At 31.4% G+C, this 27,567-nt stretch overlaps 2 protein-coding genes across 2 annotated transcripts; both read left to right on the top strand.

Moving 5' to 3' along the window:
• Nucleotides 1-1,292: 1,292 nt before the first annotated feature.
• Nucleotides 1,293-2,526, top strand: HELRODRAFT_168291 (hypothetical protein; the record flags this gene model as incomplete). Its single annotated transcript, XM_009014169.1, has 3 exons — nucleotides 1,293-1,414; nucleotides 2,219-2,330; nucleotides 2,455-2,526. 3 exons carry the CDS (start codon nucleotides 1,293-1,295, stop codon nucleotides 2,524-2,526), a joined length of 306 nt encoding a protein of 101 aa, XP_009012417.1.
• Nucleotides 2,527-12,578: 10,052 nt separating this feature from the next.
• Nucleotides 12,579-15,737, top strand: HELRODRAFT_168293 (hypothetical protein; the record flags this gene model as incomplete). The annotated part of the gene is made up of 5 exons (XM_009014170.1): nucleotides 12,579-12,695; nucleotides 12,899-12,988; nucleotides 13,417-13,518; nucleotides 14,932-15,037; nucleotides 15,649-15,737. 5 exons carry the CDS (start codon nucleotides 12,579-12,581, stop codon nucleotides 15,735-15,737), a joined length of 504 nt encoding a protein of 167 aa, XP_009012418.1.
• Between the last annotated feature and the right edge of the window lie 11,830 nt (nucleotides 15,738-27,567).

The following is a 27,567-nucleotide window of genomic DNA, read 5'->3' on the forward strand; positions in this document are numbered from 1 at the left end:
TGCGACTTGACATCATTGGAAAAAAAAAGATGTAGAGGAGATCTAATCCAATTATATAAATTGATCACGAATAGGGAAACAACACCATACTCGAGATTTTTCAGGCTAGTAAACAGTGATAAACTACGAGGACACAGATTTAAGATTTTCAAAAACTCGGATGGAAAAATAAAGAGCAGATTCTTCAACAGTAGAGTGGTCAACGCCTGGAACGAGCTCGTACAGATAGGATATTAGGAGATCTAATTAGTAGTAGTTCTTACACAGACCATAGTCTTCTGAACCACTTTAAACCCCGTTAATAATAATAATGTAATCTGTGACGATTTCATTATATTTAATTCATGTATAAGCTCAAATTTTAAATGGTTTTTTTGAATCACATAGAAAACAAATACACTTTAAGGTTAAGCGGTGAGAGAAGGATAACGTGCAGTTTTGGCGATGAACAGGTTATAAGCCTGCAGAACATGGATATATATAATAAATATCCATGCTGCAGACCAACAGCATTTTTAACAAATGCCAGCGAATTTTAGACATTTTAAACTTATGAATGAAAAGATTTATTTTAAAAGTGTCGCATTGTTGTAGACATTCGCTGAATTATATAGTTCGGAGTAGCCATTTTTATTCAATCAAAAATAAACTAGAACCAAATTTTTTTTATTTGTTGAATTTGTATACAACTGTTTTTGTAAAAGTTTAGTTAATTGTTTATGTTGTAGACATTGTTGTAGACATTCGCTGAATTATATAGTTCGGAGTAGCCATTTTTATTCAATCAAAAATAAACTAGAACCAAATTTTTTTTATTTGTTGAGTTTGTATACAACTGTTTTTGTAAAAGTTTAGTTAATTGTTTATGAAACAAAATCTGAACCCTAAACGAATCTGAAGATTTCTAAATTGAAAAATTAGCAATCATGGCCTTCCATATTTTGATTTGTAAATCTGCATATTTTTATGAAATGCCACAGCTTGACTTTCGTTATTTGTTTATCTAAATCTTTTAAATTCCGTTCGCGAATGCACGCGGATTTCAAATGAGCTTCTACGAGTTGATTGTTAAAATTTTTCATCATAAGCTGATGTTTTTTGTATTTAAATTTGTTGTGCACAACCTGCCTAGCAGCGAAAGTTACCGTCATTAAAAAAAATTTACTCAGCTGTTGAAGTCTTTTTTTATTCATAATTTATTTTAAAAAGTTTGAAGTTCAGTAAACTGCAAAACATAACAGAGAAAAATCTGACTAATCGAACAAATTTACGGTTTGCATGTGTTAAGTAAGATGGGCCAAATAACATCATCTTTGGGTTTGTGGAAGTCCAACAAGAATGCAGATTATCCATACAACAGCAGCAACAACAGCTCTGAGAGATCCGTCACTCCATACGTCTACAGGAGAAGAGGGTTAGTAGTGGGATTGTTCATTTCATTGGTCATACTGTTTGCAAGTCATCGATGGTTGATCAACTGTTTCTACTGTGTATTACAATAAAATTTCAGTTGCTTAGATTTTAAATAATAAATTTTGTACATATAAAATCATAAATGAATAAATAATAATCAATAATGTAATATACTCTATCTTTATATATTATAATTATATTATTTTAATTTATTGGTTTAGGCTATTTAAGGTATGTTCTGTGTTATACACTGCACATGGAACATATGTAGATGTCTTTGTTGTTACGCTTTGTGCCTATCTCGACTTCAACTATAAGGCCAGCAAATGATTTGATCTGTATCAATCCACTTATGCTCAGATATCAATGCTTATTCTGGTCATTTAAAAAACTAAATAAACTACAATACAATCTGCAACAATAGCAATGAACGCTCACATATTTTTTATAAATTTGTACATTTATTTTTATATGTATGTATATATATATATATATATATATATATATATCTATATATATGTATGTATATATATATATATATACATTTTTACAATATTCTATAAAGTTTAGTGAGAAAATTTGAAAAAACGAACTACAAACATATTAACACCAAACATTCGGTAGAATTTATAGAATATTGTAAAAATTATGGTCTATTACCAATATATATATATATATATATATATATATATATATCAGTGTGTGTGTGTACACACATATAAGTTCATAATTATGTATCTTTTAGTTCTGAAAAGATAAAATATTGCTTCTTTCATTTCAATTTAATTTAAATTTTCATATTCAGGTCCATGTATTTTGATGAAGATGGGGATTTAGCTCACGAGTTTTATGAAGAAATCAAAACACACAAAGGAGTGAAAATGAAAAGAGTGCCAAACAACTGCTTGATACCTCAAGTAAAATTTGTTCACCTGTTTATTTAATTTCTTTGTCCTGTTTTCATCAAACTCTTTTAAAAATTCCCATTTTTGAATTTATTTTAATTCTTTTGAGTTTAAAAATTAAAAATTCATCTTTCAGGGGTACATAAAATTGTCGACTCCAAGATTGAACAAAGACATCCCGATAATAATTCACGAAGCCAAATCATGATTAGTGATAGTCACCTACCTACCTACACATCTCCTTTGTACATAATTCTCTCTTTGTCTCCGTTAACAGATTTTTGACCTTCTTGTATTAACAAATTTATTTTTCTTATATTAAAAAAAGTCTGATTCCACCGAAGTTTAATGTTCCATGTATGAAATTGAAAGCATATTTAATTTTTACTCAATATTATTATCTTTATTATTACAATTCAATCTTCGATAATTTGCACAAGTATCGACAATGAACATACGGTAAATACACGTGAAATAGCCCATCGTTCACGTTGCATGTAACAGGCGGGGATTGCATTGGCATATAATAGGCATATTACCGTTACGCCATTACACATAAATAATAATATTTATGAATTTAAAGTTACAGTTTGAAACTCTCTTGAGAAATATTTTCATAATTTATTATAAGTTTCTATATCATTAATGAAAGCCATGACTCTAATATTATTAGACTGTAATTTGTTCTGCATTGGATTTTCACTAAGGATGATAATTTTACATTTGTTGTCCTACTGATAATACCGATGGAATTATTTTAATAATTATCTCTACGATGAGTTTGAAGTTTTCAAAATTTTTTGTGATTCATAATCATTTAGCGACCGCTTTTTGCATCTTCGACTTAATGTTAAAGATAAATAAATTTAGTTTCGCAATAAATTTAAAGTTATTTTATAAATTTATATATTTATTTATATAGGCATGTATATGTGCGTGTGTATATAACTTAGTTGTGCAATATGACAATATTAAATTATTTGAAAATTTACTTGTGATATTTTTCACTAAATAGAAAGTGTGTGTGGTGTGTGTGTGTGTGTGCGAGTGTAAAGCAAAAAAAGTCTTGAAAGTTTCTGTAGCGAGCAACACACTAATCTTCGTCGTCATACTCTTCATTCCTCAGCTGTAGATTCTTGCTGATGAGGACGAGTTGGTTGCCTCGGTGTCTGCCGTCTTTGTGGACATTCAATTCGCTGCTAGCTACCTGTTCGAATTTCAAGTTTTCAATTGCATCATCCGCTTGTAAAAGAACGATTCATTACTAATGTGTTACCAAAAAAGTTGCTCAAGTTGAAGTGATTTGAACGTTAGTCTGTCGGAAGCTGCTAAAATATATTGTGAGGATATAGATAAGGCGCTTAAAAAAGGCATTACTTTCCATAAGCATGAGAATGAAATTGTGGAGTTGCGCAAAATCATGACGACCGAACCCGTTCAAACAATTCTCTCGGATAACCCAACGACGTTAATAAGTAAATATTAATTGAATAAATGACTAGCATATTGGCTGAAATGGTTGATTCATTATAATAGGTACCTAACCTTTTCATTTTTCATCTGTCTGAGCCAAAGTTTTTCTGTTTCTGTTTAAATGTTTTTGATATGATACAAACCTATGAAGATACGATAAGTGGAAATAATTTTTTTTTCTGTAGAAACATTTTGCCATTCGACAAAGTTTCATCTTAAAAGCCAAAAATGCTAGAGATTTGGAAAATTTATCGATAGCCTGCGGATTAGCCGGCAAATTATGCTTTATCCCCAAATTTTACATTTATGCAAAGCGTTATTCAGTTTGAAAATAATTTTAAAAATATTTTGTTTTTTCAAATTAAACGATGTTGTACAACTAAATCTACCTAAATTGGGTGGGAGACCTCTTTGAAAGTTTTCCAGGCAAATATCAACTTCTTGTTTCTTTGACTCGATAATGCGCTCCATAGCTATTGTTTCTGATTTTCTCATTGAAAGTTCAGCTATCAAAGACATCAACTTTCGGGTTTTTTTCCTTATTTTCAAGTTCAACCAGCCTACCTATAACACAAAATATTTAAATTTTTGATTTATTTTTATTAGTTTTCTTATTTTATGCTTTGCGTTTTTTAAATTAAAGTTAACAAACTGAAGCTGGTGTGGAATAATTTATTATTAAATAAAATTTAATTTACTTGGTTTATGATGTTCAATGTATTTTCCTTGGTCTGGTTTATCTGCACTTGCATGGATTCCGTAGAGTTGTTTAGTTCAGTAACCATTATGTTTTTGTCCTTCACATCTTTGTCCAACTTCCACAATCTTTCTTCCAGCTACATTTTAAATAATTAATTATTTAAAATGTAGTGATTATTACGTAAGTAATTATTTTTTAATTAAATAAAACTTGAAACAAAGGAGCTTTAATGTGATTTCATATTTACTCTAAACCTGTTTGTGTAATCTATCAGATAAGATATTCAACAAGATGGTTTCAACACAAATAAACTGACTGAGGCACAAACTGGTTTCGACAATAAGATTACCAACTTGTATTATTTTGTTGTATATTTCGTCTTCGGACAAAACTTTGCCATCCAAGAATCTAATTCTATCTTGTGCACTTGAATCAATGTGCTTGCGTTCCAACTCAATTAACCTGTCATTGCATTCAGATATCTGTTGCACAGATATTTAAATTAGCAAATTTCTAGGGTTAAACGAAAAAGCTACTGGAATATTTTGTTTGCTATAAAAATATTAAATATTGTACCAACAGAAAATCAACAACTGGATGAGTAACAAATTATAACACTAAGCAAATGAACAATTTAAAAAAACTTATTTGACCTGAATTTGCAGAGTTGTTATTTTGTTTTGTATATTTTGCTTTTCTTTGAGATTTTGTTGCAAAACATTAAGGAAACGTTTGATGTCTTTGATTTTCAACGATAGTAGGTCATATTTTTGATCTTGAGTCGATTGCTTTAGTGTTATATTCATCAATTTGTCATCTGTTTATCATTAATTTGGTTATTGTGTTTTATTAAAATGTTATATTTTTATCTTTAGAATAACAGGTCAGTATTGTTCAGATACTGTGCATGTGTGTGTGTGTGTGTGTGTGTGTGTGTGTGTGTGTGTGTGTGTGTGTGTGTGTGTGTGTGTGTGTGTGCGTGTGCCGCTAACTAACCGATGCTCATCAGCTGTTTGCACAATTTAGCTTGAAGTTCTTCTCTTTTATTTAAGACACGAGATCTGTCGCAAGAAACATTTAAAATGTACGATTTGTATCAAAAATAACAAGCGAAACAACATATGAAAGTTCTATTTCACATTAATTATATTTAAATTTTTGGAACATATAATAAATAAATGAAACAAATAAAAATAAAATGAAAACTTATGGATTTTTAAAGTTTCTTCTTCAGTTTTCACTTCAATAATTTTGTTCATTTCTTTTTTAGTTTTGTTCATAAATTTTTTCAATATTTGAATGCTGTAATTTTTCTCGTTGCATTCATGGTCCAGGTTGGAGAGTGTTTGGTGGCAGGTTCGTGATTCTGCCTGCATCTTCCCTGTCGACACCAACGATGTCAGACATGCCAAGTGCTGCTTTTGAGTCAATCTACCCACGGATTTTAGGTTGAGATTAATTAAATTTAAATGTACTTACATCTGAAAATATTTTGTCAATTGTTTTCGATGTTAAAACCACAAAACAAAATGTTGTCGTTTCGTAATTCTACATTTATCTAAAAATTCGACCGCTTTAAAAGTATAGAAAAAAAATTATTCAAAAATGGGTTTTTTGTAGTTTTTGCGTTTTCGTCCTTGTCATGTACAATCGATAATATTTTGTCGGAATTCAAAAATTGCTTAAAAGTTGTATCTAGTAGTACAAAAGTTGTTTTTTAAAAAATCCAATTTTCAACGCTTATTTTACGAGCTTGTTATCAATTCAACGAGTTAATCAATTTGATTAATTCACGGTAATAGATTTCATAACTGAGCCGCAAATAGAGCTACGATTTACGCATTTCAACAGTTAAAAATTGATTGAGCTAGTTTAACTTAATCTAAAGACTTATTTAATTAGTTTCATGCATATTGAATCTACAGCAATAAGTACAATCCTACTTACTCATCTTTACCAATTGAGGAGTTTTTAAGAACCATCAGTTCACTTTGCTTGATGTTGATTTTACTTTTCAGTTCATCTACCTTCTGTTCACCAGTTAGAAGAAGGCCAGCCAATGTGTTTCGCTCACCTTTCAAAACTTTGTACTCCTCAGAAATCTCCATCAATCTACAAAAATGGCCAACATTAACAATTATTTTAGCCCACGAAAGCTTCATTTGCAGCTCAAGATTTGATTTTGTAAGATTATTATTGATTTATACATGCGCAATAAAGAACAATAAATTGAAGTGTTAATACTTAAGTTCCATTTTTGATAGTCTGGTTTGATGGTCTTTAATAATGTTGTCTTTCATAGCAACTTCCTTCTTTGCATCTTTCAACTGTTCTTCGGACAACAGTTTTTCTCTTGCTTTGCGATTTTTTTGGTCTATCTGTTTGAAACAAATTAGAAGATAAATTTTGTAAAGATAAAGAAAATAATTAAATATGTAATAGAGAGTTGCCGACAATACCAAACTTTTTGATTAGCAATTTTGGTGTGTTCGTGAATTTCAATCCTCAGCTTACTGATCTCTTTCAAAAATTTTTCTTGCCTCTTTATTAGAAATTCAACCATCTTACTTTCCGACTGAGTAAGTTTGTTCTTGAGTAGGATTAAAAAAGTTTTAAATTATAGAATCGCTGCGTAATTCATTTTAATAATTATTTATGGCTTTGTTGCAGGGAATTTGTTAGGGCTAAATCATTATATTTTCTTTATCTTTATAGAATGCCACAGAGCTTTTTTAAAAAAATATTGAATTAAAATTTGAGTTGGTTTATCGATTTTTTTTGTTAAAACCTAGCTGTCTCATTATATAAAAAAACCTCTGTGAGGTGTACACAATTTGTATATGGTTAGATGTTAAGGATTTCAAACAAATCTGACCAATGTGTGAGCAATAATTTTAAGATAAAGGTTAGAAAGATACATTTACATTTGTGCAAAACATTCATCTGTAAAACTGAAAGACCTGATAGATGTATTCATGGTGGCAAGGTACGTTTTTATCGGGTTTTACTTTTTCTTTCATCCGCAAATAATATTTTAAATTAAAGTCAAATTGAGCAAAAATTATTTGACTAGTAGAAATCAAACTTTGTAGAAGCGTGAAGAAATTTATTAACTTATTACAATAACTTTTTTAACCTATACTTAAGCGACACAAGATAGCCATGTAACGTTTTAATTTGATACAATTTGCCACTACTCAACAATCCATGAACTTTCTTAACAAGTTCTCAACTATTTAAGAAAAAAATTGAAAAAAATTTGACTGTTTGACTCAGGCAAATGATAAGCCACCAATCTTGTAGATATGTTGCTTACAAAATACAACTCGCTATATGTCGCTTTGTTTCACGCATGGATGATTTCGCTACCTACATCGTGTGTTTCGACAAACTACTTCTGCGAAAAAGAAGGTAAAATTAGCATTTCATTTGAAATACGTAACATCAGCTTAGTGTATGTAGCTACGCTTTTTCATAGCTGATGGGATTTTACATGAAAATAGAACTAGAACAATTATACAAACAAATCAACTATAATCAAGTTACTTGATCCTGCAACTCCTCTTTGGCTCTCAGTACATCGTTCTTAATTTTTTCCTTCAATTTTTCAAAGCGTTTCTCATCAGTTATGGCAACTGCAGATTTCTGGTGCGTTGTTAAGAAAAAATTAAATAAAGTCGTTTGTTATGAAATTATCATCCTAATTATACTTGGTTAAGTAATTTTTTATAATTCTCTTCAATAAATTTGTACGTATTTTCCGTTGAATCTAATTTTGCTTGTGCCTTTCTTAATTCTTTCAAAACAAAAACATATTCTTTCTTCAACTTCACCAGCTTCACAAACTCCAAACATTTTTGATCTGCGGCGTTCTTCATGTTTATCTCCAGCTGTCGACTGTGTCGTCATTCAATTGAGACAATTTATTTACCGAAATTTCAGTTATTTACAATTCTCTTGTTTTAAAATAATGACTAATTTATTTTAGATAAGTTTATATAACAAAAAACGTCTAAATGTTCCAGATAATCCATATAACTTATTGAACATTTTCAATTTTTAAGTACTTTTAAGAGAACTTAATAAAACTTTCACAACTTGTGGTTTTAGTTAGGTATTTTTTTTTATTTATATAGATGTTGACGTACCTTGATCATGGTGAGTTACTAACCTATCTTCCATCAATTTGTCGGCACGGTTCTTCTCGTTGGCTTGTTCTTTTTCGAGTTGTTTGAATTTCTCACTGAAGAGATCATTATTCGCTGTTAATTCGTTCAAATCGTTTGAAAGTTCGTAATTTTCATTGATGCTTCTTATCAAATGTTCGTTGGTTTTCAACAAACTCAGCTGATTACATTCCAATTCTTTTATTTTTTGCGCCAATATTTTTTCCACATCACTTCATAAAAAATTTAATTTACAAGCAATAAATTTTCATTTAAGTGAATTGAATGGACAAAATTAAATAGACACCTTTTGTTGTTTGTGACGATCATGACATCCTCATCTGTCCTCTTACTTTTCGAACATTCATCGTAAAAATTTTGCTGGTTAATTTTAGCGATTTATCAACTATTAATATCTTGATTGAAGATTTATTGCAAATAATTTTATAATAATATTATTAAGGATTTCATTTATTATTTTTTCAACAAAACATTAAATGGCGATATATATTTTTTCAAATGTTGTTTAGTTGGCTAAGCGACAACTCACTCATTACATCAATCACTTGTCAAACTGAATGCAATTATTTCCTGCTAACTGCAAACCGCCTTTCACCTTCCATCATTTGCACATTCATTATTCATCGGATGCATGTCTACACGTCCTGACCAGCGACATTTGATTAATGAATGCTGCTTCAAAACTTGATATAATTTCGTAATTTTATTCGCTTTTAATTTTACATTATTATCCTAATTTCTTTATACTTCATCTTTCTTTTTATTAATTTAAACATTTTTTCAAAATTTAGTTCAGATTTGTGTTTGCCTCTTAGCAAAATTTCATGTTGTTTATTACATACATACGTTACTAATGCACTGATATACTGTTCAAAACATAAAATTGTTCAAAACAGTTACCTCCAAGCATGTCAAATCCTGTTTTAGTTGAAGTATTTCTTCCATTTTTGTGCGAGATAAACTTTTCAAGTCACCAATTTCCTGGTTAATTTCTTGAACTTCAGATTTTAACTGATTAATATCGCCCATTGTGCGTGCTTCAAGTGACTCCTCTTTTTCGTTTTCCTCTTCCTTTTCATCCTGGAAGTTAGTTGGTTGGTGGTGGATGTGTAGTTTATTTTGTAATGCTTATATTTAATCGTTATCATTCTATCACAACATAGACCACATGCTCAGTGCATTAAACGAATGTATATGCAGTGTAAATATTTTTCAATTGTATTACTTTCTCTCTTCTTGTTGATGGAATCAGCTCGTTTGACAACGACTCCTTCTCAACTTTCAAACTATATTGACAAAAATACAAAATCACAATAGAACGATCATGAATTATGATATGAAATGACTTTTCAAGGACCAGGTCCAGTTCCTCGTTCTTCATTTCACTCAGCAGCAAATTTTGTGAACATTGCAACATTTCTTCCTTCAATGTTTTGAATGCACTCAAATCCTCTTTGGTGTCGTTGTCATCGTTTGCAACTTCAATTGCTTCATCATTGCCACCATTGATGTCTATTTGTTCGTGGCTCTCATGCAGCTGTGTCAGTAAGTTGAAGTACTTCTTTGCTCGTTCCAACGTCTGCCTCTCCGACCTCTTACGACTGGCGCAGAAAGAAGAACGTTTCAATTTATTCTAAGTAATCTAAGATTCGATAGACTTATAATGTTTAAAGTTTGGTAGCTCCTCTTCTCTCTGTCTGTCTCTCTCTCTCACTCTCTCTCTCTCTCTTTGTCTCTCTCTCTTTTTCTCTCTCCTCTCTCTCTCTCTCTCTCTCAATAACTGCTGATAATAATTAATGATGAAAAACAATTTTAAAAACCGCCAATGTATTTATATAACAAATGATCTGCGTTATGATGTAATGAAGTTAATAATATGACACTAACAAGAGATAATTTTCATAGAATGCAGCGTACAACTTCTTCATCTCCTCGGCTTTATGGTTACCTATCAGATTACACTGAACTAACTGCTCGGGAAATAAGGAACATTTAAAAAAAATTTAAACGCTAAACGTTAAATTATATGATCCATGATGTTAGCATGAAACAAATTAACAAAAATTTACCATGTTTTTTTACGCAACTTAACGTTTAATGCTGTCACACGAACTAATTAAAAAAAAACGATGATACATGGGCAAGATAAAAAATGAAAGATAATTGATAATATAACGAATTTGTTAAGAGCAGAAAAAGAAAGATAATTGATAATGCAACGAAATTGTTAACAGCAGAAAAAGAAAGATAATTGATAATATAACGAAATTGTTAAAAAAATTGTGTGGATAGAATCACTGAATCTAGGAAATACACGCTGGTTTAACATGCTCGTGAACGTTAATGAATGTTTCGATTATCCAAATCCACCAACTCCAACGTAACCTGATCAATTTCTTGCATTGCGGACTCCAAATTAACTTCCTCAGCGCATCTTCCATTATCATCACATCTTCCATTGCCACCATCGCCATTGTAATTAAGCAAATAATTTACTCCATATAATTGAGCTTCATTATCAATATCAACGTCGTCATCATCATCTTCATCATCGTGTTTGATGACATTTGCATCATTGCTATGATGTGACATTATACTCTCGCAGTTTACACAAAGTTAAAATAAACTAACACAGGTTGATAATAATGCTTGATTGATAAGAGAACATGCCTATTCGTTCGTTGTAGCTGTAGTATGTACATTAGTTTCGTTGAATGTATGTGCCCATACAGGCTTATTAAATCCCATGCATAAATTGATTCATAATGGTTTGTATGGTTGGCACGTTAATGTTATACTTTTAAATATAATGGCCAGTATTGTAATGAAATTTTTTTATAAAGGTTTGAAAGCTTTAATCATATTGACTATGTGATGTTTTTTTTATTTTTTTAAACTAAATCCCACTTCATTCATTGTCATCCTTTCATGTAAAATCAGCATAACTCAGAAATTAATTTTTGTTGTGTGCGACTGAACTGATTCTATGAGAGGCAAATTTGTACAGAAAATTAAAAAACAAGACATCGTGACAGGAATGTAATTGTTAAGTCTTCTTGGTTAGGTATGTTAATAACAAGTATAGTCAATTTCTAATCCATTCTTTCAGCATTACATTTGCTTCATAATTTAAAACGAAAAACGAAAAACGTTTGCATTTGTTTATCCCATGCATAAATTGATTCATAAATGAAAATACACTTATGCAATGTTTGTAACGAAAAACGCAGGCATTAGTATCAGCAATAGTGGTTAACAATGCAATAAAAGTTATAATATAAACAATTTTTTACTATAAATAATAATTATTCTTATTAGTAATATTACTAATAATGATACAGAAATGTTACTATAAACAAGTAGCAAGATCTCTATATTGAAAGTATTAAAATAGTAGTAATAACATCATTATGAATAAACAGGAGAAAACCATGCATAAACACAAGAACACGTGTTAATGCATTGTGCGTGAACATGAACAAACGTTTATAAACAGAGCAAACAAGAATCTTGCGTTCACGTGCAAACTTAAGCGTTCACCACTCGTAAAAATGTTGAAGGTGGGTGAGATGAACATTTGAAAACACCTGAGGGTCTCTTTGATGGAGGTGCCACGGTGGCTAGCTGCCTGGCTGGCACGCATACATTTTTAAAAATACACTTAACGAAATGATTTCGTTTTCGCTTTCTTTCTCTTTCCCTCCCTCTCTCTCTCTCGCTCTCTTTCTCTCTCTCTCTCTCTCTCTCTCTCTTATAAAAAATGAAAACGAAGAAGCACTAAAATTCGAAAACAAAAAGCATAAATACATACACACATACTCGCTCTCACACACATGCATACATACACACATAAACACTCACGCACACTCGTACACACACGTGCATACATAACGCACGCCCATGACCATGAACATATTGAGCAAGTGTTTTATGGCCTATAAAGAAACCGACCAGCCAGTGACCACTAACTGCCAATTAGCAAATGATAATTTAGTGACCATCAGTCCTCTCATTCACGTCGCCTGAGAGTTTTCCATACGTCTGCATTTGCTACGTGCCTGTGAGTCGCAGTGTTAGTTGCTGTAGAAGTATCGTTCGTTTTGTTGTGGTACTCCTATGTAGTAATTAAAGTTGTGGTACATTAGTCAAGATAGCCTTTGTGGCAGTAGTAAATTGAAACAATATTTACATTGTAGTAAACGAATGTTGAAATGTGTTAGGAAGTTCAACTCAGTAAGTTTAAAAAATTAATGTTGGTGACGACCCTGAAAAAGTGGTTATGGTTGACGGAAGCAGTTGTAGCAGTGAAGGTAACATTAGCATAATAATTTAGCATAATAATATAATTAGCATAATGGCACACATACGAATAGAAATAAAAGTTAAACACAGTACAGAAAAAGTTACAACTAGACTTGCAACCTCAACCACCCACACCCTACTATTATAGAAGAGAACAGGAAAATTGTATCGGTGATTGATTGACACGTGGAACATGATATCTTCATGAATTATTAATAACGCTGCTCAATAAATCTGATGATCTTTCACACGATGACTCAATAAGTGAGTCTCTTCTGCGTCTGCTGTGTTTGTGTGCACATAATTACATTAAAATGCGTACGTGCCGCGAACACAAGTCCACTCAAAGATGCACTCACCTATACAATGCATTGAATTATTCAAATGTTAACTAACCTAATGAAAATATGAATTGATGTATGTAGCGTATTGGCAGGCAGGCACCGTGCTACTTACTTCATACAAGCGAACGCACGTGAACATGGAAGTGCAATTTAAAGGACAGAGTTGTTTGTTATCAGGTTTCCATGGCTGCCAGGTGCTCGCTGATTGAATGAAGTGTTTGATTGCATCGGTTACGCGCTGATACCTCTTATCGAGTAGTTGATATCATTTCTATGTCATTCAAATTATTTCAATACTCAAACACAAGTGCCTGCTTGTTATGCAGCTTGTACGTAGATACAGTTTATCTATGTTAAGATGTATTAAAACAAACTTGTGTTCAAATGCGTCACTACGAATGAAAATTAGCGTCGATATTTTTTATGCTGATAGTAGTGCCAAAATCGCAACTGCAAAATTTTCCCAAAAATAACTGATAGTTTTGTTTATGTCATGTAAAACTGCAAAAACTGGGAAATTCAGAACGCCGGTTCTCTTAGACATTGTAAAATTTAAACAGGAAGCCTGACACATTGTGAGTGAATCAGAAAATTAAGAATTTCAGAAATATATACATTATCGTGGAAAAAGACTACCCTGCTCACATAAAATATACGAATGCAATAGCACTGGGTCTAGTTGGATAAGCAAGATTGTGGTGTGATTTGATCACTTCCTACACAGCGGTTCGTTTTTAAACTAAAACTATTGACCAGTTTATAATTCATATGAGCATGAAGACTAGACAGTTAATTGGTTTTGTAAGGAATTTGGAGAGAAATGGCGGGAACGTACCGACTTAAATTTTGATAAGAAGAAAGCAATGACATCAGTTTGACTTGAAAAACAATATTTGTTGATAACTTCGAAAAAAACCTTAGACGCTTTCACACCTATTAGTGCTAACAGCATCGAAATTTTGACATTTCAGACATTTTTCCGCAAATCAGTTAATATTTCACTTGATATTCACTTGAACAATTGCAAGTTACTAAAGTTGTTGCTTTTTTTTTATAGGACGTATCAGTGAAGTGCTGAACCTCAATCAAAGAACAAATTTGATATTTAATTGTTACGAAAAGAAATTATTAAAACTCTATATAAGCAGGTGTACGATGATTGTCATATATTTGTGTCTGTGTCCAGTCCACATATATACAGTAGAGAGTAATGTATATTTTATATGCATGCCTATGTACTGATACAACATGTGTGTACTGTATGATGATGTCATTCTGGACAGCGTTCAGTAAGCCAGTGATGTTTTTTATTATTATAAACCTTCAATTTCTCAACGAACTTAAATTCTTAGCTGTATTATTTTATAGTGTGAAAATTTTTGAAATGAATGAGTCAAAAGTTAACAGGTAAACATCTGAATAACGAAATAGATTATTGAATTAAGAAAATGACAAAGAATGAAGCGCTAGTAGAAAACTGTTTGTTTATATTATTATGTTTAGATCGATATTTAGCGGAAGCTCATTAAAATACTTGCGTGCGAGTTGGATCGGAGTGATCGTCATTAAATGGAATTTTAAAATATGATTGAACCATTTTTTTCCAGACATTTAATCACAGCTCTGTAAACTCGGATAATTATTTCATTTCACTAATGGTGTCCACGGATAAAGTGAAGGTGGCTGTCCGCGTCAGGCCCCTCAATAGACGAGGTTGGTGTCCGTGGACAACAGCTGATCCGTCATCCATTTTCTACCCACACTCCCTTTACTTTATTTATTGCATTTTCTCGCTGATTATTAAATATAAAAATCATCTATTCATGTTGTCGCATCTCATAATTAATTTATGATGGTTAATTAATTTTGTGATCTACTCTAGTTATTAATTTTTTTGTATATTAAAGAAAGATTATCATTATTGATTATATAAAATAAATTATAAATGTAAAAAAGTGAAAAATATAAAATTAATTAATGAAATTATTTTATAAATAAATTTATTTTATAAATGATTGACTTTCAAAAAATTTAAGATTAAATTAGTTATTACTAATTTTTTTAAATTAATATTTTTTTAATGATTATTTATTTATTTTTGATAAAACATTTCTAATATCAATATCTCATCTGTCGCTGAAATCAATTAACTTCTTTTGCCTTTTGTTCTGCTATTTTAATGCTTTTAATATTTAATTTAAAGTAATATATTTGGGATGAAAAATATAATGATTGTATGATTAATTCAATATATTTAATTAATCTTAAATCTTAACTTAACTTAGCAGTATTAACTGATATAAAAATTAACTTTTAACTTTCAGAAATTGAACTGGGGGCCAAATATGTGGTGGATATGGACAGCTCCCAGACATTTTTATACAACCCTAATTTTGGAATCAAAGATGGGTAATTTTTTTTTAATTTCAGTCAATCATAAGTCATGAAAAAATGTCCCTTTTTATTTATTAATTTTAATTTATTCAATTATTCTGACTCAGGATTATTATTTTTCAATAATTACAAAATATTTTCAGAAACGATGGAGGCCATGTTAACCCAAAAAATATACCCAAAGTTTGTTTTGATTAGCATTTGACAATGTTATAAAAAAAATTTAATGACCAGGATATTATTTATTATTTATTTTTTTTATTTATCTACATGATATTATTAATTTCCTTTAAAAAATATTTCATTTCAGTTGATTTAAAAAAAAATGTTGAAGTATTTCTATTATAAATTTTTTTATCAATTTTCTATATTTCAATTCCACAGACTTTTGCTTTTGATCATTGCTTCTGGTCTGTGTCAGAGAATAACTCTAAATATGCCAGTATGTTTCATCATTTATTTTCACATATTTGTAATAATAATAAAATTTTAATATTAATAATTATATGGATAGTAATAATAATTGTAATGAAAATTTTCTCATTTGTTTGGTTTAAAAAACTCATCAGTAGTTATTTTTGTTTTAACATTTGGCTACTTCGTTGAAAACTTTATTATTACTCAGCCATTCTTCAAATAGATGGTCTGTGGTTGATTTTCAATGAATGTTTTGTTTAATTATTTGTTGACTAGGTGTTATTGTCTTTCATTCTTTGGTTTCAGTTATTTATTCATTCATTTATCAGTTTATTCAATCAGTCACTCAATAATTTGTTCATTCAATCGTTCATTCATCATTCATTCTTGTTTGCTTGTTTTTACTTCAATTTATTCATGAAACATTCATCTTTTTTTGACCTTTCCTTTGTGATATCTGCACAGACAAGAATTATTTTTAAACTACTTGTTGTGTTGTTATCATTGAAAGATGGCCCTGAAATGTGATCATGTGATGGTGTGTGTGTATGTGTGTGTGTTCATGTCATGTTTCTCCATTATGATGATGATGGTGTTGGTGATGATGATAATGATGACGGATAATGACGATGTCGATGATGATGATGAGGAGGATGAGTGAAACATAAAATTTTCATCTATCTTCTCAAGAACTTGTTTCATTTTTATATGTTTTTTTTATTTTTCATTCATCATTCCGATGCTGAAAAAATATTTTGAGAGCAGAAATGTTTTATGGCAAGTTGGTGCAACTATTTATATCAACAACAATGCTTGAAATTAGCCAATATATATGCAAAACTTCTTTCTGCAGCTCTTTGCTACTCTTTGTTTAATTTTTCAGTTTGATCTTCTGTTCAAATTTTGTCTTCAACCTTCTTTGTTTTCATTTCTATGCATGCTTTTTCTTTCATTTTATCCCTTTTGTGTAATATTTTTTCCCATTTCTCTGCAGCTTCTAGGAACATGGTGTTTTTGAGTCTTTCCTCACATTAATATCTCCAACAGGTGTACAATGTACTGTACAATGTACATGCATGTTTGTCTACATACATACAAACAAATTTTACACATTCGGTGGGTGCATATAATTGAAATAGTTCCACAAACCCAACGCAAATTTCATGGTAACAATACTCTCAGTGTTCAAACTGTTCATATACTATCACCACTATTATCACCATCACTAATCATCGCCACCATCCTCAATTCCATCATCATCATCATCCCTATCATCCTCTCTCCATCTTATTGATTTTGCATTGATTTTAACATGTCCATAGCATTGTTAGTTCCTCAATATATAGAAATACTTGATTGTCTTTCATTAGGTGAAGTGTAGTTGTAGTAGTAGCAGCAATAGTTGCAATAGTAGTGCAGTAATAGTAGCAATAGTAGTGTTGATTTTCAGGATCTCTTCATTTGTTGTTGTTGTTATTATTATTGTTGTTGTTGTGTGGGCTGTTTTCATTTGCTTGAGACTCTTCTATAGTTTCAAATCTTGCAACCTCATAGAACATTCTTCCTCAGTGTTGCTGGTTTTGTCAGGATGGTGTTGGTAAAAGGTTGGAGCAATTTGATGAGCATCTAATCAAAGAAGATGAGTGATGAGGACAGCGTTTGTGTATGGGAGGACTGAGATTTCTTAAGTGTTGCTAATGTTTATAAGTTTTTTATTTTTTCGTTGGTAGTAAAATTTTATGTATAATTTTCCTAGATAAGTAATAATAAATGAGCAATTATATGCAGCTTGCAAACATCATGTGAACCCATTTCTAGGCATGTTTGCTGTTAAGATCATTAGCTGTTTGTAATTTTTAGTATTTTTCCTTAATCTTCAAACAACTGACATAGGAATGTAACAGCAATAACAATTTTACCAAGCTTCATTTTTGTTACTTGTAACTTTATTAGCCATAGAAATATGTACAATATATTATTTATGTCAGTCAGGTTTGGTGTAAACAATATCTTTGCTTCTTTTTTTATGTTCCACCATCCTCTTTTTCATGTTAATTTTTTCTATGAAGATTTATGGCTTTATAATGTTCACCAACATCCAGATCAGTTTGAGACATAGAATAAAGTGTGTTCACATATCACACTCACACACACACACACACACACACACACACACACACACACACACACACACACACACACACACACACACACACACACACACACACAAAGGCACACACTTAAACGCACACACTCACACATGTATATATGATATAATTTTTTGTATGCATTTTATACGCATGTTTGTTTGGCATACACGAGATTTACTTAAAAATAATTTTCATTGCAACGTTCTACAATGTTAAAATGTTGCATACCATTCATTATCATTCTGACTTGTTCTTACATTTTCGTTTATTCATTTATTCATCTTTTGCTTTTCTTTAACTCATTCAGTCATTCACTTGGAATGAATGAAAACATCTGCTTGGAAGTTTTCTATTAAACTCATTGACTTGATTTAATTTTTTCAAATATTATATGACGCATGTTTGTTATTGTTTATTCTATCTATGCAAAGAAAATTTTGTTGTAGCAAATAACTTCATCTTTCTTGCTATGTCTTTCTTGAATCCATAAATTAATTCAAACATCTTAAAATAAAATAAAATGTCTGTATCATCATTCCAACTGGCATTGTTCATCATCGAAGACGTGATGGATGTGACACCATGTGACAAGGATAGACATCAGAGTGTAGAAAAAAAAATGGAATACTAAACATTCATTTTTATTGACTTGCATTAGCTCCACCCATCCTTCTTCAATATCCTGTGCAATGTTCAGTTGCTGAAATAACGTTAGAAATTTGAAATAAATTGTTCATCTTGCTCATTTTTATTGAAGAATTTAAACAGGTCAGAACTAATTCACACAAATCACAAATTTTGCTCTGGTGTAGTAGTCAAAAATTAGTTTATGTGCTGACATGTTTCTAATGTGATTGCTTTTCGTTCAGATCTAGATTAATTTTTGATTAATTTTATCCACAAGTTATTATTTAGGCTTTGCCGTTAATATATAAATCCCATCCACTATATTATGTGACATTTTCATCTGATCTGATTCATATGTGTATACATATGCACATACAACTGAATCATGTATATGCAATATGTTGCGCCATATATTACTTCTGAATATAGTTTGCAACATGTTTTATAGTATCTTCCACCTGTAGCATTGTATACTATTATCTTCCTCAGATTAATATCCCAAAGAGGATTATTCTTTTAGATGCATTCCGGATTATTCTTTTAGATGCATTCTTGATAAAATCGCATGCACACGCACAGTTCTTGAGAATAAACGCTAATGCTACGTAAGCTGTTGTGTTGAGACTGACATGTAGTAATATCTGGTACAGTCAAACGTTTCCTTTCGTTTCGTTTCGTTATATTTTAAGTAAATGCATTGAACCCGGTCACTGAGTAACTGATTAAAAATAATTGCTCACAGCATCTCCGACATCTGATCTATAATGGACTGATCCAGAAATGATTTTATAGTTTTGGAAATGTTTTTCCATGATGACCAGTCTGTCACGGGTTATTAACTGCTATTAAATAACCATAACTATGATGACAACGACGATGACGAAATCAGGGCTTCGAACCGTAATTTTTTTTGTTCCGGTTTTCGGTTTCGGTTCGACTAACAAAATATATTCGGTTCAGTTCCGGTTTTCGTTCCAGATAAAATTTTGGTTCGGTTCCGGTTATCGGTTCAGTTCCGGGAAACGTTTTTGCCCATCAAAGTTATTAAATTTTGTAAATGGTCATCACAATCCTACTGGCGCAAATTTGTAAAGCAAAGTAAAGAACACTTATAAAATGATGTAAAATTATTGATAAGAAGCCAAATTAATTTTCAATTTTAATAAAAAATTTTAAATTAAAAATTCCGTAACAAATAATTCTGAATGCAATAATCACGAAACTTAGCGAAAAAAATTAATTATCTTCCAGACAAGAAATGAAAAGTGAATTTTTTTGACATTACGTGGTGGAGCGCGCTAATAAATTTGCGGCCAATATATATTTAATTAATTATATTTAATTGCGTTTAATTGTAAATGTTGCCGGTATCGCGTGTATCGTATATTCTAGTTATTGACATATCATTGTTAATTAAATTTCAACTCATTAAGAAACTATTAGTCATGAATTTTTTAAGTTTCTAAATATACAAAAAATTGTGTTCAAATATTTTTTTAGCCAGCAAATGGAAACAAAGTATAAAAATGCATAACATTTCTCAGAAAACAAAAGTATATATTTATATACAATGACTAAAACAGATGAAAATTTCCTCTAATTAATAAAATGTCTTCTATTTATAGAAGTGCTCGTTATAAAAAATATATTAACGGCTTCGAACCGGAACGTTATTTTTTTCGTTCCGGTTTTCGGTTCGGCAAGCAAAAAATATTTCGGTTCAGTTCCGAGTTTCGTTCCGGCTAAAATATCGGTTTTTTTCGGTTCTGTTCCGGTTCGAAGCCCTGGACGAAATAATGGCGAGGACGGCTAAGATGGTTGGAGTGAGGAATTGAGATAAAAAATTTTGTATCCCAAGTTTATTTGAAAAAGTTCAGGTAATCAAAATAAGAAAGAATCTTGTACAGACTACTTTTACTGAACTTCTTAATAGAAAATTCCCACAGATGTGCCAAAAAAATGATAATGGTGATCACGATAATGACAAACTAATAGGGATTGATCTTTGTATCTATATTGATATAAACTCACCAGCATTTTTTCAGATGAAAATATTTTTGATGGATGTTCTATATCAAGTAATATTAACCGTAGTTTTTCACTAGTGCGTTACTTTGGTGTAAGTGTACACTATACACGCTTGTGACAGTATATCCAATTAATTGCTATCAATAAATTATCGTTTTCAATGTTGATGTTGATGATGTATGAGTCTGAATCATCAGCAGTTATAATCATAATATTCATAAAGTATAGTGAAAGTAATTATGGCCAATTTGTTGTTTTGGCTGTATTTGGCTGTTGTGCATTATCATAATTAGCTTCTTTCCATTTAGAAATCATCATCTCTGGTATCATGATATCTAGATGGCCTCATCATCTTTGGTATCATGATATTTAGATGGTCTCATCATCTCTGATATCATGATATCTAGAGGGTCTCATCATGATCTCGTTGTTGAGAGGATGTCATCATCTCCATTATAATATTATTATTGAGGTAATTTCAATTGGAATCTTACCTATTATATTTTTTTATTAGATTCAGGTATATTTTGGTGTTGATTGATATTGATATTTTTATATACTTGTTATTATTATTAGTAGTAGTAGAAGTAGCAGTAGTAGTAGTAGCAGTAGTAGTTGCAGTAGTAGTAGCAGTAGTACCACTATCATCATCGTCGTTACCATCACCGTCCTCATCATTGTCGTCGTCGTCGTGTTACTTCATCCATCTTTTTGTAGTTATCCTACCCCATTATTATCGTTGTAATTAATCTTTTTATATTCATCTTGTCACTCATGTATTCAAAGCCATTCGTGGTCATGTAATTTTGGAAACCCTTTTGAAATTGTGTGTGTGTTTGTGTGTGTGTGTGTGTGTGTGTGTGCGTGCGTGCGTGCGTGCGTGCATGTATGCGTGTTTGTTTGTATATGGTTGAAGTGTTTATGCCGGTTTATTTGTATATAATTGTTCTGTATACGTGAATATTGGCGTGTATTTTTTCTTTTTTTGTCTGTGTATACAACAATGATACACATTTTGGTATATATACATATTCATCCCTGACTGCATATTTATCACGTCTTGGTACTTCTTATTTCTTTGACCTAATGAATTTTAAATTTAATTTTCTAATACCTAACTCGTATTCAGTGGGTTTTGTTTTGTTTGACTATATGTATGCATGTATATGTGTGTATTTATATGTGTATGTGTGTGGGTGTATGTATGTGTGTGTGTATGTTTTCGGGTTCATGTTTTCTTCATCAATTGTTCTTTGATGTGTGTGTTTTGTTCTATATGTTCAGTGGCTTTGGCTTGTACTGACAAAAACACGGAAGCATATACGCACAGATATTTGTGCACGTGTGCATGTAGGGCCTGTGTGCGTGCATGTCTGGCACGCCATGCTCAACTGGGAGGACAGATCCTAATCATCGTAAATTTTTATTTTCTGGTTGCACACCCTGGACTTTCTTCCTTTCAACTTCTTCACATACCTCTTTTCATGAGCTCTTTTCACATGAGTAGATACACATATGTGCGTTTGGACGTGCTGGCACATGTTTGTATGTGTTTGCATGAGTTTATGATATGTGTTTGCGTAAGTTTACGAGCCTGTTTATATATGATTTTATATTTTTGTGTCATAGTATTTTGTTGATAGAATGTTACAGTTACAGGGTTGCAATGCATTTACAAATTTTTTCTATTTTGCTTTGGAACTCTCTGGTACAATAGAGTTGACACGATCAATTGATTGTTTTATGAATGTATAATACGCAGAATATAACATATTTACGGACTTTCACACTCACACACACACACACACATCCATACGTACATTCACACACATTTCATTGTTTGTATTATATCAATACATTTCTTACTGGATCGCTATTTGCTCAGATTGTTTATTTACATTATCTCTTATTAGTGTCTTGCTATATTTACACATCAGTGGTAAGTAATTCGTCTGATTTCTGCTCAAGAATTTGCTGTATTTTTGTTTGTATCAATTTCTAGGGGTTTTTTATTATATTATTTATTTTTATTATTTCTTTTATTAATTTTCAAATAATTAGAACAAAGTTTTCAGGTGAGACGCTTATGTGAGGAGGTGATATTTTGTCAAATAAATCTCAGGAAAGTTGAAATTTCAGATGTAGTAAAAATTTTTATAGTAAAGATTTCCTTTTTTGAAGTGTTTGTTCGTTGTCATTAATTATTTCAAATTGTTCTTTGCAGGTTGGTTGATTTTTGATGATTCTACAGTTCAAATTGCAAATTTTAGTCCACACAACTTTGAAATGTAAAAATGTTGGAATAATTTGTTATATTTTTTTCCCCTCATCATCAGTCTACTTTTTTTGTGTATGCAGATATAACTACTCTCTAACTAACTTTCACTCCTCACCTTTCATCACCATCTCTCCATCAGTATGCTGTTATATTTCTGTCACTTTTCCATCATATCAGATAGTTTTTATTTCACACTTTTGCGATTTCCAGAAAAAAAACTATTATATATGCTGAATTTAATGAACATCTACCACATTCGTTTGTGTGTGTGTGTGTGTGTGGTGTGTGTGTGTGTATGTGTGTGGTGTGTGTGTGTGTATGTGTGTGGTGTGTGTGTGTGTGTGTGTGTAGCTGTAGTTGTTTAATTACCTGTCTATCATCACATCACATATGCATCATCACCAACCTAATAATCATTTTCATCATTACGATTAGAGTCACTTAACCTTCATCACTGCCAACTTTCCTATCTTCATCATCACCTACTTCATTCATTCATTCCTCACTTAATTGTCTTCCTCGTCGGGATCATTACCATCGACATCATGGCTACCATACTCATTACTACTGCCAGTACCATCATCATCACTGCTGTAATACCATCATCAGCACCACCACCATCATCATCATCGTCGTTGTTCTTTCTTAGGACCAATCTCAGTTTTCAGTGCATGGTCATTAACTGCTGGTTGGTGGGGTGTAGTTAGTTACTTGTATACATGGGATTAACGTTTGTAGAGCACGTGCATATATACATTTACTGTACATACATAAATTCATACATACATACATACATACATACATACATACATACATACATACATACATACATACATACGTACATACGTACATACGTACATACATACATACATACATACGTACATACATACGCGTATTGGAAAGTATGCTCCGTTTGTTTGTACATCTATGCTGGTGTCATTAAAAGCGTGCACATGTGTTTGTTGTGATTATGTAAGGCGGATTTTTTTTTGAAGAATTTTCCAAAATTTTAAACCGTAATGAAAGAAGAAATGGAATACAGAAAATAGTCATGTTAATGTTCTTGGATGTTACAGAAAACGTTGCCATATTTTTTTGTTTTAATTTTTGCTTCAAAAATCTTTGAACGCTCATTAGATTAAAAATTTCACAAATAAATATAATTTCCAAAAATTATTAGAATTATATTTTATATGGAAAACTGCAAAAAACTTACTAAAACAGCGGTTACTAAAATTTACAAAAATTATCAATCATTCTCATAAGCAGAAGATATTTTTTTATTTAAAAATCAAGCTCAGGTAAATGCAATGCGTAACATGATATTTGTTTACATGTAAATTATTCAGAGGACTTATTTAAAGCAAAGTATATATCCAAATTATAGATACCAAGGTAGATTTCATTTAAAGTGAAATGTACGAATAAACTCAGTACAATTAGTTCACAATTAATACTTCTGGCATGTCATGTATATGTTTATGCTGTATATCACCAGAGGCAACAAACCACATAGTTATTAGCTGCTTCTTAGTAACTGTAATTTATTATTTTTATCCTTGTTTTTTTTATTGTTATGATAGGAGAGTTCATTCATTGTGGAAGGCCGCTTCAGCTGATAGGAGTTTAGATGGATGTAAATATAAATTATGTATCCAAGTGATTCTATGTAAATCGTTTTTATTGCTGTTTTAAGTACTGCTCGTGTTAGTTAATAACAGGTTGGCATGAGCATCTATGTTCAAGCGTGTTAACACTCTTGTAAATGAGCACACATTTACACATACACACACACACACACACACACACACACACACACACACACACACACACACACACACACACACACATGCACGTACAAACTCACATACATACATACATACACATCGGTCCTTCACTTAACTTTACAGGAAAGATATTGTTTGTAATAAACATTGATGTAGGCATGGTGTAACATTACATATGAGAAGCTTTTAGATGAAAGCAATATGTGATTCTACTTGTTTGCTTGTTCGTTTCCTTTCATCATCCACGTCATCATCATCGTCATCATCATCGGCATCATCATCGTCATTATCATCATCATCCTTATTACCATCATCAGCATCAACATCTTTGAAATGGGTTGAATAATGTTTACACTGTGGGTTTCATTTTGGTAATTAAAGTTTTTTAAATGAATTTTTATACTTTTTCTATTTTTTTTGGTTATTTAAGACCCTTTAGTGGTCGTAAAATGTAAATCTAATGCAATTTCAAAAAATTAAGTGTTGTTGAACTCTTTTTTTTTGCTTTTACTGGTGCGCATTGGTTAACGTTAGTTTCGTGTTAGTTTTTGCATGTTTGTTTCTGGATGTATTTTTTCTCAAAGTGTTTTGTATTATATTTGCTGGATATTATGTTTTTGTATTTGTAGGATGACGCATATTTTTTGTGGCCATCTCTGACGATAACCCCTGAGCAACATGTGGTTGGCTGGTTGTTGCCTGAAAGTTTGTCGGAAAGTTGGCAATAGGAGGATCATAAACATACGATCATAATCATCGGCCTCAATAAAATTTTTTCCATTTTGTGCATCCTTCTTCATTTCTCAATGGTCTTTTGAATACGTTTTGTCATTTTTTTTATAAGTTGAAGTTTTCCACATGTACAAACATACACTGTACAAATATAACTTTTTGCGTACACACACATGCGTACACAAAGATAACTCACACCACACCACGCACACACATTTAAACACGCGCACACGCACATTCTTTGCATCTTCTGCAAGGACTGTTAAAATGTCCACACCTAAATGTGTTTTATTGCATTAGCTCATACACATCATGCTCCAACATCAGCCAGCCAACCAACGAGATGCAATTGTACATAATGGGAGAGAGAGACAGACTACATACATGCCTGGATACAATTCTTTTGTTCATCCTCTGTGTGTATATTCTGGATGTTGTTGTTTGTGTGTGTGTGTGTGTGTGTTTGTGTGTGTGTGTGTGTGTGTGTGTGTGTGTGTGTGGTTGCTATATGAATATGTTCATGTTTTCTTATATCCTGTCGCCTTCTGTTCGATAGTGTGCGGCTCCGTATTCTCATTTGTTCTGACTTTGCGTTTGAAAAGTTATTGTTGTGGCATGTATTGTGAGATGGGTTTATTGTTGTGAAGACTTTCTTTCACCCTTTGAATGGAAGTGAGCGTTTTCATCAGAAGATTAATGTACGGTGCAATTTGTTTATTTTCAGTTTCAGTATTATGGGAACCAACTTGGTATTACAATATTTCATTTTCAGTAGAATTTTCTAGATTATTTTTTTATATTTAAAGAAGTTTAAACAACAAATTTATTTCAAAAGTGTTCGAGTGAATGTTGATTTTATTTTTGAACCAGACTTGATATGGTAGTTACTAATGTCGATGTTGTTGTTATTGTTGAAGGTGTTTTTGAAGCTGGTAACGATGTTGTTTACGATGAGAAACAATGTTGTCGGCTATGTAGATTCAATAATTGCCTGGTCTGTGGTGTTTCATGCTTGTTAGGCAATACATTTTGAACTAACAGCATTATTATCGGTCATTTTTAGTTGAAAGTATATATTTGTCTACAATATCTTTGGACGCTTTATCTTCTAGTAGTTATTCCGTCGTAGTGTTGTTTTCATTCAGTACAATAAATCCATCAAAAATGAAAATATAAAATTGAAAACATAAATGTTTAGGATCGACAACAAAGTTTAAGTAAGTGTGCGTCTTTTACTATAGTTGTTTTTCATAATAGGTATCTCTGCAGTGCCAGCCGAAACATAGCGAAGGTATGCCTGATATCTCAGAATTTTTAAGATATTGCTCTAATGTGTTTCGGTATGTTTGTTTGTTTGTTTGTTATTTGTTTATTCGTATATCTGTATGCATGTGGTGTCCGTTCGGTGTTATGTCCTGGTTGAATATACAACCAAATAATCATGTAATGAATGTTTTGTAATTGTGCACTGCTTGTTTGTTAACGGTAAAAGTTCATATGGGTAGAGAGGTAGAATCCACATTCATGTTTATTTATTTGCATTAATATAAATATATATACATACATAAATATATATATATATATATATATATATATATATATATATATATATAAAATATTGGCTCATACAATAGATAAGTGATTGCTTGTTTGCTGCGGAAAGGACTGAGGTGGGTGATGTAATGCTCCAAATGCATTTAACCCAAAGATATTAATGCCTTTTCCATTTTATCTTTCTATCTTTATTTATTGGCTTGGATTAATCACCTGGCTTGCAGGTCTAATTGCTTACACATGTTCATGAATATTTATACATTTGTGCCTGTGAGT

The sequence above is a fragment of the Helobdella robusta genome, assembly GCF_000326865.2.
Source record: "Helobdella robusta unplaced genomic scaffold HELROscaffold_13, whole genome shotgun sequence".
In the NCBI taxonomy this organism is placed as follows: Eukaryota; Metazoa; Annelida; class Clitellata; order Rhynchobdellida; family Glossiphoniidae; genus Helobdella; species Helobdella robusta.